The sequence below is a fragment of the Vanacampus margaritifer genome, chromosome 2 (genome assembly GCF_051991255.1).
Source record: "Vanacampus margaritifer isolate UIUO_Vmar chromosome 2, RoL_Vmar_1.0, whole genome shotgun sequence".
In the NCBI taxonomy this organism is placed as follows: domain Eukaryota; kingdom Metazoa; phylum Chordata; class Actinopteri; order Syngnathiformes; family Syngnathidae; genus Vanacampus; species Vanacampus margaritifer.
The window spans coordinates 32676540-32689498 of NC_135433.1; the positions used below are offsets into that span (position 1 = coordinate 32676540).

Here is a 12959-nt window from a genome sequence, read left to right on the forward strand (position 1 = left end):
AGTATTTACAATAAACGTAATAATGTTTTACGACAACAACGCTTAACTATATTTACAATCTAATATGTACTAGTGGATGAATTGTTAATGATTGTAGTTAAAAGATGGCAAAAAAATTAAAGGCAACTTTGTATTCTGCTGGAGGGCGGCCAATAAAGGTATCGGTCACCGCCGCGAGTACCGATACCTTAAGGAATTAACAAACCTGAATTTCAGCCTACTTGTTGAAAATTGATGAATATTTACATCGGTGACAATAAACTATTGGATTCCAGTTGACAAAGATAAACATTAATTTAGATTAAAATTATATTATAGTGTACTATTATAATTTTAAATTACAATGCACATAATTTAAATAGTGAATTGATTTCTTCTACTATCTGTAAGATTCATCAAGACCAAGTCTTGAAATTCTTAGATAATGACCTATGACACAATAACGACCAACTGTCTTTTCACAAAAAAAATTATTGAGTCATAAAAGCTGTGAACATTTGAGCATATGACAATGAGGTGATACAGCAACTCTTAATGAACACATCAAATTACGGTACACAAAAATACATTTGTGGGGAGCAGACAACCTTGTCTTCACTCAATGTAGCATAATTACACAACGAATACATTTGTGGGGAGCAGACAACCTTGTCATCAATCAATGTAGCATAATTAGACAAAACGAAAGACACTGTAGGCTACATGTTTACATTTATGAACACGGAGAAAATGTGTAAAAGGTCCTGCCCGTCTATTAAAACAGAATCTGAGAACATTCATGATTTCTTTATGCAAATGAAATTGCATACATCGCTAAGATAGTGGCCACAGGTAATATCTATAATGATTTACTCATTTCTGGAATTGCTTTTTTATTCATTGATCAACAAACATTACGATAAACCTAAATCATGAAAGGAGCAGAAAATATTCAAGTAGTGAGCAAAACAAACAATGGTGAGTTTTTTTGGGCCCTCTGAAGAATAAAGTAAAACCAGTTGGAGAAAACTTATCCCCCCATAAATTTTCATCCATGGTTAAAATTATTCCATATTAAGGGACTAAAATACGTAAAGTACACATTAAAAAAAAAAAAAGTAAAATTTGTAAGAACAAGGTCTGACAGGATCAGATGCATTCAAGGTCTTTTAAGGTCACTGTATTATGGTTACAAACAGGAAATAATTGATGCACACAAAAAACATAACAAAAAAACGCTTCATTACATGAGTTACACATTCAGTTACGCAATGAGCAACTACGACAAACCATTAACGCCATAATTAAATAATGCATTCATTGCCCAGCCCTTGGTGTTTCGTACTTTGAACAGTAGTTCTTAAACTGGGTCTGTGTGGAGTGTGCCATAAAAAAAGAACAAGAAGCAAGGTTTTTCCTGTGTACAAAATTCAGAGGCGGCCACCTCCAGCCTGAGTGACTGATAATGAATAAATGCTTTAACATGATAATAGTCATATTCTTATTAGAACTATTATTATTGAAACATGGAATTATATGTTGCCTGTATAAAAAAAAAAAAATGAAAGCGAGTCAGTTGAATTTATAGAATACATGCACGTCAGCACATGGTCAGAATTAGGGATGTTCGATACATGAAGTTAATGGCAACTTTGTATTCATATTTCTTATTTTTTGATCGTAATCGTGATCGTGAATACAAATATACCTTAGAATGAGACTAGTATTGGCACCGATACCTGGTATTGGTAGTCACCTATCATAGTCAGGATGATACCACCTCTGCCTCAATTTGAGCCAGGAAAAAACCCTGAAGAACAAAATGATTATTACAGGTGTAAAGTCACTTTTTTTCTTTTTTTCAAGAAAAAGTTTATTCTTTAAATTTATTTGGTAAAATAACCTTTTCCTTGTTGACCTTGAATTTTATTATTGTGAAGCCTTTTTCTTGGAAAAATTCACATTTTATTTTCACAAAACTGTTTTTCACTCATTCCATACTGACTAATCATTATTACATATAGGGACTTCTATATAGTTCACTATAGTCCACCATATAAAAAAACCTATATTTTTTGTACGGAAATCATCACGTATGTCTATGCTATAATTACTTGGGATTTTTATATAGTGGCAGTCAGTCAAATGAAGTTTTAATTACGTCATTGCAGTCAACAACAGCTGGTCGGCCTTCCATTAAATTAAACAAAAAAATTAGTGTTGTTCCGATACCGTTTTTTTGGCCCCCGATACCGATTCCGATACCCAGCTATCTAGTATCGGTCAATGCCGATACCATACCAATACCTAAGTTGTTTTTTTTTTCAACATGAGAAAGCTGTCCTGCCATTGGTTTAGAGCAGCGGTGGGCCTTGAGGGCCAAAATCCTGCAGGTTTTGCATGTTGCCCTTCTCTAACACAGCTGATATATGATCAGCTCATCAGCAAGCTCAGCATAAGCCTGATAACGATCCTGTTGATTGAAATCAGCTTGTGTTGGAAGTGAGAAACCTCCAAAACCTGCAGGACTCCGGCCCTCGAGCACCGAAAATTGCCCACCTCTGGTTTAGAGCATACAAGGGCCAATAGGATATCTTAGCTCGGCATGCAGTGAACATGTCACACATCAGTGAATGTCGTGCATGAGCAAGACACAAGACGCTGTATCCAAAGTCCTATATTAGTGTTAGAATTAATGGTATTGGCATGTTACTTGTTAGTACTCACCGATATCACTGTTTTTATGCAGTATCGGGGCCTCTGCCGATACCAGTATCGGTATCAGAACAATAAATAAAAAAAATAAAAAAAGATACTTTCTACCTTTTTATACGTTTAAAGATAAGGTGTACAAAAAACACTCTTGTATTAAAGATATTTTCATGCCACAACTTTATGAATGTCTGGTGCCAGAAAACAAACAATAACCTACAAAATATGCTTTCTACCTTTTTATACGTTTAAAGATGAGGTGTACAAAAAACACTCTTGTATTAAAAGATATTTTCGTGCCACGACTTTATGAATTTGTCTGGTGCTAGAACACTAACCTGCAAACTGGAAATAATTTTTTGCCAAATCTGAAATGTGTCATGGTCTCATGGGTCGTGTAGCTTTTCTTGTGCCCATTGGTCCCTCACTACTTTGCAGGCTGCATTTTGGGATGCACTGATACATTCAGAAAACACGTTTTTTTTTTTTAATGCTGACAAAGCACTACTTAAGTGCATGACGTTTGCCAACTCACTTCAAAAGATCCTTGGCAACAAAATGCCACAAGATGGTGATGAAGCAATACTTTTTATTGCTTTGACCTCAACACTAAATAAATATAAATGTGGGAATATGTGAATTGACAAATGCTGAGCCTCAAATATGTGGGGGTTGACCGTAGTGTAATGGGAGTAATGCAAAGTCTTAAAAAATTACTTGGCATCTTTGGCCAAGCGACTCTGTTGAAGTGAGGGGAGGAGCTTTTTGCCTTGCCTAATAGAAATAAAGTACTTTTGCCACCATCTTGCGTCATCCATAGGCAATTACAAACCACTCGGATGGGCGTCAATTACTCGCAGAGGTTCACTGTACATATGGTGATTATGTTGATGTTGGGATTTTGAGGGGGGGTTGTTGAAAATATTTCTCCCCAGACTCGAAAGGTTTTCAAACCCTCGCTATAAGACACTTGTACTGGCCGTGTTGCTCTCTCGGCTGATGCTCTCCCTGACTTCCACAGGCAGAGTCATGTAGAGATGATCCTCCACCAGGAACTCGCTTCGCTCCAGCCGGCGGCAGTTGCCGAGCTGCGCCGGCAGCTTTTCCAGACTGTTGCCCTTCAGCTCCAGATGATTGAGCAGGACCAGCTCGCCCACGGCCTCCGACAGTTCCCTAAGGTCGTTGTGGCCCAAGCAAAGCACCCTCATCTTGGTGCATTTGAACAGATTCTTGGGCAACGTCTCCAGCTTGTTGGAAGTGATGTCCAGTTGCAGCAGGTCCAGCAGGAGACCAACATCCGGCGGCAGCACCTGGATTAAGTTGTAGGCCAAATCTAAATATTGCAGTTTAGGTAGCTTGAACAATGCCGGCGGCAGGGACTGCAGTTTATTGTGTGAGAGGTGAAGAGCCTCCAGAGACTTGCCCTGGACAATGGAGGATGGGATTGCTGTGATTTTGTTGTGCCACAATTTGAGACACGTCAGCCTCTTGAGGTGCTGGAGGCTGACAATCTCCTCTATGGTCCGGATGTTGTTGGACTTCAGATCAAGCTCCTGCAGGTTGAGCAAGCTGAAAATGGCGTGAGGTATCTTCTCCAGCTCGCAATTGTGCAATTCCAAGTCGATGAGGTTGGTCATTTTTTTCAGAGTATTCAGTCCGAATAGTTTTGTGCCGTCATTGTACACCATTAATTTCACCAGGTGCTGCGACACGTCTGTGATGTTGGTGGGCAATTTTGGGAGGTTGCATTTCAGGCACAATGTCTTTAAATGCCTCAAGTCCCGCATGGATTCCAGGCCCACCATCCTGTTATTTTCCGAGCTCAAGTTCCCAATGATGTGAAGTTGTCGCAAATTCCTCAGCAAGAACACCCACGTTGGGATCTCGGCCACGTCGGTGAAACTGATGTGCAGGCTGTGAAGATGGTCGCGGAGGAATGCAAAGCCGGTCTGCTCCACCTTGGCGGGACACTCGTACAGGTGCAGTTCCCTCAGACTGGTCATCTGAGAGACGTTAGCTGTGAATCGGACCTCGGGAATCTTCTCCAGCTTGAGTACCTCCAAGTCGGTGAGGTCGAAGACCACGTTTGGAAGACCGAAGAGATTCTTAAGGTGCAGTTCCTGCTGATCTTGTGCGTTACGGGTCACGCACTTCCTGGCTTTTTTGAAGTTCCACTCGTGATTGAGGCTGATCTCCCTCAGCTTGTTTTCGCTCACCTCGGACAGGAAGACGCCAAAGCGCTTGGAGTATAGTTGGTCGTACTGGTCGACCATGTGTAGGAGGAATGCAAAGTCATTTTTGACATCTGGAATGTCACTAAAGCTGCTCTCTTCCCTGACTTTCTCAAAGGAATACTCTTTCAGGGGTCCTCGAAATACCCAAAAGAGGGAGTACAGACACACCATCCCATACATTATCATCAGAGCTATGTAACAAATCAGCATCTTGTCTAACATGAACGCCATGTTGTGCGTGCAAAAGAACCTCTCATACCCTACCAGCGCTGTGACATTAGTCTCACAGGTGTGTATGAAATTAATTTTCACCAAAAAGCTGGACGTGTAGGATAGCATTGAAATAAATGTGACCGTTTTGAAAATGGTTTGCGCGGCGTAAAACCTGTAAATGAAATCGTTGTCCTCCACGTGAGCTCGGAACTTGCGCACTTTCTCAAACAGGGCTTTGGCCTGCTCCCCGTCCTTTTTATCCAAGATGGGCATGCTCGCCGTCGGGGCTTCGGCAATGGGCTTATCTGCAGAGACCACACCTTCAAGCATAGTTGAGGTTGAGGTGGAATTCGTACCTTCATCGGCTCCCTCTAAGGATGCATTCTGCTGTGCAGAAGAGGTGCCGCTCAACCTCTGCTTGTTCTTCTCAGACTCCTCACAGGCCGTTTCGGACACGGCCTTGGTGGTCCACGGAGACTCGAAACAGCGACACAGAATGGAGACAAAGTGTTCTATTTTTGAGCTAGTCTTGGGAAATTTGAACCAGAAGTTGCTGCTGACCATAAGGATAACAGTGTTGATCAGGATGAGGTAGGGGAAGAATTTGGAATACCAGGGCAAGACAAGGTGATAACACATTTGGTTGATAAACACATACTGCTGAAAGTCCAAATTGGTATTGATTCCCGGTGCTTGAGGTTGATTACTGCATTTCTCTCTCTCCCTCTGAGAGTCGTCATATTGGGCATGAAAATTCCCTCCGGCTCTCTCTAACGGGTTTTTTGTGTCCATGGCGGAGGCTACTTGCTGCGCACCCTGTTTGGGGTTGGAGTGATTTTCGGTGCTCTCCTGGAATTCCTCCATGATCGGAAGGCAAGCCAGCTGGTCCTTGGTGATCTGCATGGTCATGGCGAATAGTGCCAACATCAGCATGACCAGGCTCAGGTAGTCCATGAAGACATCCCACCATGGCTTCAAGATGCGGTACGTTGGATGGACGTCATTCAAGGACGCAAACTCGGTCACTGAGAACATTACTGCAACAAGAGGAAAGAGTGAATCGTATTCCAGTAGTAACAAGTAAGACAACATCTTAGACAAAGCTGACTGGTTACATTCTAAAAACAGTTGGGTCAAAAATAACCCAACTATGGGCCAAAAATGGACCAATCCTCTACTTGGGTCAATTTGACCCAACTTTGAGTCAAGAAATGTTTTTTTTAGGGTAAAACAATTAATAAATATTGGTCAGATCCTTTACTTGAGTAAAAAAATTTGAGGTGTTTTGTATAAAACAACCCAGAAAGTTGGATCAATTTGACCCATAAAGTGGATCGGTCCATTTTTGATCCATAATTGGGTTACTTTTGACCCAACTGTTTTTAGAGTGTATGTGAAGAGTCAAATATCCCCGAAGGAAAATAGGACGTTCAAATGGTACCCCTACTAAAAATTACGTGTTACTTACGGTCCAACATGAATAATCCTCCCTGCTCAGCATGCCTCTCTCTTTTTGAAAAGCCTAAATCAAGTCACAAAAATTAAACCTGTCAAGAGGGTTAAATTCACTGCTGCTTACCAATAAGTTGCTAAAACTCTTAAATCACTCATTCAAGTTGCATTTACATGGCGTGAATGTGTAACCCAGGCTTCCCCAATCCTGGTCCTCGAGGGACCGAGTCATGCAGGTTTTAGATGTTTCCATCCTCCAACACACCTGATTCTAAAGCTCAGGATCGTTATGAGGCTTCTGCAGAGCTTGTTGATGAGCTGAATGCTGATTATATTAATCAAGTGTGTTGGAGGACAGAAACATCTAAAAACCTGCAGGATTCCAGCCCACTGAGTAAGCCTGGTGTTACCTTTCAAATTCCCTAACATATCTGTTTTAATTCAGTGGAAGTTTGATTATTAGTGATACCTTGACGTATGAGCTTCATTCATTTCATCATCAAGCTTGTAATTCAATTTACTTTGAAGTCAAATCTATTTGAAATATTATTTAATTGAACATTTTTTCATTTTTGTGTTTTAATAAAGGAAAACGGCACTGTACTGTCTAACAAATAGTAATTAAAAAACAATAAAGGAGAATGTAAAAAAAATAAGACTGGGTTTGTTGAGAGTAATTACTATATTGTGTATTTTTTTCAAGGTCCACATCCCATGTATTGTTTTCACAAAGACAAGCGACAAATTAAGTATTACAAAAACAATATCAGATTTATGCCTAAATGTTTGGGTCGTATAGGTTAGATTTACGCTTAAATTAAGGCAAATGAAGCATTAATTCATATGAAAAAATGTACCATTAATTGTGTATTTAAACTACATTTAACTTACTATTACTAACCACTTTGACTTGCAGTATTTTAAGCATTCATTGACGTTCAGTGACGTTTTTCTCAAGTAAATAAGTGCCTTGGCTCAACAAACCTTGCGAAACACTGCACTAAGGTTCCAACTTGGGGAGAAAAACGCATCTTGAAAGTCGGAGTTATCGAGCAGGCCCATAAATGCAACACAGACTGCTCCATCGTCTATCAACTGTTGAAGTTGGTCTGTTTTACTTTAACATCAGTCAAATCCAACTAGGTATAATATCTACCTGGAACGTGTAACAGTTTAATTTAATGGATTAAAAATCCATGCTTGTAAACCGAACCGAAGTGGGTAAATAAATTGTGAACGATCATAGAAACAAAGTCACATACCCCCCCCCCCATTGGTTAGTTTAGTGGTACCGGTGATTGCGATGTTTGTACACAAGTGCGTAAATATGTGACGTCACTCAACACTTTCATTAATGACGTAGACACACGTAATTCTTTGTTAATCGCATTTGGAGACGGACATGCGCGATGGTTGTTTGTATATCGTCATTTGTCACATTAGGACCTCGACATTTCAAGACTTTTTGTGACGTTATTTTAGCAGCGACTGATCATTGTTGGTACTAAGAGTCAAGAAATCAGATTTTTTTTCTTCTGACACTGGGATTGACCGAGGATCCGTTAAAATCAAGGCAGTAGGCGGACACAAACCCATCTTTTGATGACAACACTGTCACTCAGCTGCCTCGTGACATAGTACATACACGAGTTTATTAATAAATAAGAGGACCCACAAAAATGTGAAGAACAGAAAAGCTAGTCTTCCCCCTTTGTGATCAAGGCTGACTTAATTGCCACCTTTTCAGGATGCACTGGCTGACTTTTCCATCTCGCTCTTTCACAGAAATAATGTCTTTAAGTCTTGTTTATTGACTGGGGGTAATTTAGTGCTTCACGCAAAAATAAACAAATAAATAAATAAATAGCCATATTATTATCAAGGAGTAAAGATTACAAATATACTGTTATACTGTACATCACTTACTGCCGGTGCGGCGTTAAAGGACCCCGGTTAATTCTTCCTCAACCCGCGTTCCACATTTCACCAATTCTGTGGTTCACACATTTGTGAGCGTGGCGGCGACATCCAATAAGCGCAATACAAGCCTGTTGGTCCCGGACAAAGTACGCAGACGAACAAAAGAAGAGAAAAGAGGGGAGTGCGCTGGTGAAGAGGAGAAAAAGAGGCTGATCCAACATGGAGCCGCGGTTGTGCTTTGCTCGCCTCTGATTGGACGATTAAAGCTACTTCCTGAAGAGCCGCTTGCCTGCTGCGTTCAAGAAAAAACGGGGGGAAGAATATTTCATAGACATCTGTTAACAGTTCGATTACAAGTGGTTTTCTGTAAGACCTTAAATGTTCAGCAACTCTACGTATCTGTGTCATTCTTTTAGTATATGTACTGTACAGTTATAATACTCAGCTGTCAGTATAACCCAATACTCATGCATCATTAATCATTCCCAAGTGACGCTCCCGACAGGAGGTGTCTCTTCGTTTGCTACCAATACAGGTTCCAGTTCCAACCGGCTGCTGGCTGCCAGAACTCTGTTCTCACGATACTCATGTAGTACTTTAAAAAGGGGAGGAGAGGGGTGGAAGGAAGCGTTCGAGCGTTCTTTTAGTCTGTGTTACAAGATCAATATTGTTATTAAGTCATGCATGATGACACATGCAGATTTATTCTACAAACAGTACAATAGTTTTTCCAGTAGTCATTATGCATGTTGTATATTTGATCTGCATAAAGGACCAGATGTTTGTTATGAATTTTGTGCTAGATCTGGAGTGGACTTTTGGATAATCTGTGACGGTGGCAAGGACCTATTTCCCTTGAGATAGAAGTTCAATTAATCCCATCACAACGCTTGTATCTTAAATAATATTTTCCCATTGATATTAGAAGTGTCCCAATCAGATATTGATATAGGTCTGATACCCGGGTCCGGGTCTCTTTTGGTCACTGGATATTATGTTTGGAAACAGATATTCTTATACCTACTGTCAGAGCTGGGAGTAAATCATTGCTTTGCAAGTCACAAGTAAGTCTCAAGTCTTTGCCCTCAAGTCCTGAGTCAAGTTCCGAGTCAAGACTGACAAGTCTCAAGCAATTCACAAATCCTACACTTTGAGTTTCAAGTCCTTTCGAGTCATTTTAACATCATAGATGATAATCTATATCATTTTATTGTACTATGGATATTTTAATTGTTAAGCACCTTGAGTTGCATTTTAATGTATGAAAGGTGCTATATAAATAAAGTTTGATTGGTTTATTGATTGAATAGTATCGCTTCATCAAGTCTCTTCATACTAAAAAATAAATGTAAGCATGTATCATTCCTGCTATCGTATTGGCTCGACATCGGAATCGGGCAGTTCTCTAAACTGCAATATCGGCATCGTATTGGAAGTGAAAAAGTTAAATCGGGACACCCCTAATTGAAATGAATGAAAATGGCATTAATCCCTTCGAGCCTTACACACACACACACACACACACACACACACACACACACACACACACACACACACACACACACACACACACACACACACACACACACACACACACACACACACACACACACACACACATAAATGATTTCAAATGGGTTTTAAATACTGTAACGAAAATAGCACTATATAATATCAAAATGTATGAAAATACATACGGTTGTAATAACACAGTTTAAAAAAAAATCAGTAGTTAAATAATAGTTAAAAATAATAGTTGTAAAGAGTTTAAAAAATTATGTAAAAATAAATAAATTATACAGTAGGCCTATATTTACTTTCATAATAAATTGTGCTAATGCCTCCCTCCATGTAGCAGTATGAGGAGTAAAATAAGGATTTCCGTCATTTGAAGGATGAATTTGGAGGAGCTTAGATGGACCTGGCAACCAGCTCAGCCAGCTATGTATTATTAATATACAGTAGTTTTCTTGTACCACCCTCTCTGGTTTGTTATGCACATTACACCAAGTTCAAAAATAAGACTTATTACTGTGACTATGTGTCATCAAACATCATGTACTATAAATACCTGACTAGAACCTGGAAAACTCTTGCTACTGATTTGTTTAAAAAGTACATGCACAATATAATTTTCAATAAATGATTATGGTGTATCATTTTTAAAATGTACATAACAACTCAGCTTCTTTGGATCAAGTAAAATCTCCGCTATAATGTATCATCACTTGTTTTCATTTTTGTTTTATTAACAAAATGTAAATTACTACAGTAATTTTTTTTTTTTTTTTTAAGAACAAAAAAACATGGTTTTCCTCCCAGAATATAGTTTTTACAGTGCAAAAATTTACAAACAAATGATTCTTTGTGACTTTTGGCCTGGGCAGTGAGTATACATAACACAAAGGATGAGTCAGAGTCTGCAGTCTGACACATCCATTCATACATTTACCCATGCTTTTCAGTATACAGTATAGTTTAGCAAAAATCTTTATAATTAATTATATACTGGAAAGTATTTTAGTGGTCTTCCATTCAAGTACGTTGGAACAAGAATATCAAATTGTAAATCACCATTGTCTTCATATTGATAATATAATGCAGTGGGGCAAAAAAGTAACCAGCCACCGATTGTGCAAGTTCTCCTATGAGTTCTCTGTAATTTTCATCAAGTATACTTCAACAGTGAGAGACAAAATGTAGCAGAAAAAAATCCTGGAAATCACATTATAGGATTTTTAACCATTTATTTGTAAATGATGGTGAAAAGTAAAAAACTTTCAACTCAATACTTTGTAATATAGTACAGTATAACCTAATGACTGAATGAAGCCAGTCTGTGGTAGAGTTTTTACTTTCTGGACCTGGGTTAATCTGAACCAAACTAAATATATTGTGTCACATTTACGCCATACTGTACTGCATAAAGTAATGTAATGCAAGTAACATTATCCTAACTGTAACATCACAGACTAGAGAAACAAACAAGCATGCCTTATACTCTATTAACCTGAACAAAAATACAGAGAACAAAACCACTGACAGGACTGTCAATGCTGCTTACTTGGTACTTGACGTTGGGAGAAGAAGCCACTGGCGGCCATTTACATTGGTACACTCACCAAGGATGCCTAACTTCATTAAATTGATTTCTCCACTGCGTTTTCACATTATTGTCTGCCTCTATGGCTAAAATGCCACCACCTATGACACAGTTGTACCAATAAGTCTGGGAGAAGCGCAACATGTATATTTCATTGCTAAGAAAAAGCCTTTTAATTTTCTCTTAACTCATTCACTGCCATTGATGGCTATAGACGTCAAAAATTCATTTGATTTTTTTCTATTAGTTTTCCACTTTTGTTAATAAGAGTATGAAAACCTAAAACAAAAAATATATATTGTACATTTAGAACAGATATAAAATTTGTGATTAATTGTGAGTCAATTATTGAAATAATGTGATCTTATTAACAAAAGTGGGGAAAAATTTTAAACTAATAGAAATAGTTCAAATGAATTTTTGACCTCTATAGCCGTCAATGGCAGTGAATGAGTTAAGGTACAATATATATACTACTAAAAAAAAAATCTGTCTGCATCATGATATCACGGCCCTCAACAATCAAGTGAAAGTAAAGCCCATGAGGGGAAAAATTTGCTGTGAAAGGCCAACCTAACCTCTGTGAGTCACACTTCAGAAGATTGAGATAACGAATGGTCAATGCCAAAAGTGAAGTTCGCTCTTTGCAAGGCTCATATTACGGTAATTAGTCCCATAAAGAGGTCGCAGCGTTAAAAACGTACTGATAAGTGTTTTCACTGAAAAAAAATTATCTGAAGTTGTCAGTAAAAGTGGCAACGTAAGATGGCTGCCCCCTGGCTTCATCCAAGAGGACTGTGAACAAACACGCATGTTAGCAGAACTGAATGTAATATCATTCGCGGCCAAGGGACTCAAGTCTGCCCAGATAGTAGTGATCAAATGAAACCAATACCTCGAAGCTTGGTTCGGACTTCCTGAATCACGCTGCTTCAAAAAGGTGCTTCCGGTGTGCCAGGTGGAGGAGTGGTTCCGTTACTTGCCTGCGATTCAGGTTGGCGTAGGTTTGCTTCCCCTCCTGGGAGGCCATCTTTGTATGTGCGAGTGAGTACAAAAAAAAGTGCTTCGGAGTTTGTATCATTCTGCAAGTATCACGTGACCGATGACGTTCGAAGCTTATACGTCACAGTGCGACGGTCCGAAACGCTATGGTGGCTGGTTGCCCGCGAAAACACAAGCTGGAATTCATGCGGTCCTTTGACAGAAGGTTCCGTTTAGTTCAATGTTGGTTGTCCTGTGGATGGTGAAGTGGTACCGTCACATTGCTTTGGTGCTGGTGGTGTAAACCCCCCCATTGCATTTGTCTAATTTAATTCATATTTACTCATTACCAAGCATTGTGAATT

At 39.2% G+C, this 12959-nt stretch overlaps 1 protein-coding gene across 5 annotated transcripts; it reads right to left on the reverse strand.

Moving 5' to 3' along the window:
* Positions 1–455: 455 nt before the first annotated feature.
* Positions 456–12647, reverse strand: lrrc8da (leucine rich repeat containing 8 VRAC subunit Da). Of its 5 annotated transcripts, none has more exons than XM_077559867.1 (3): positions 12509–12637; positions 6607–6660; positions 456–6175 (listed from the first exon to the last, which is right to left on the reverse strand). In XM_077559867.1, the coding sequence occupies exons 2-3, from the start codon at positions 6614–6616 to the stop codon at positions 3651–3653; spliced, it is 2535 nt and encodes an 844-aa protein (XP_077415993.1). In that variant the 5' UTR covers positions 6617–6660; positions 12509–12637; the 3' UTR covers positions 456–3650. The 5 variants fall into 5 exon arrangements, with proteins under 5 accessions (XP_077415993.1, XP_077415992.1, XP_077415995.1 ...); XM_077559866.1 differs by lacking the exon at positions 12509–12637 and adding an exon at positions 8517–9140; XM_077559869.1 differs by lacking the exon at positions 6607–6660 and having other exon boundaries at positions 12509–12647.
* Positions 12648–12959: the final 312 nt, after the last annotated feature.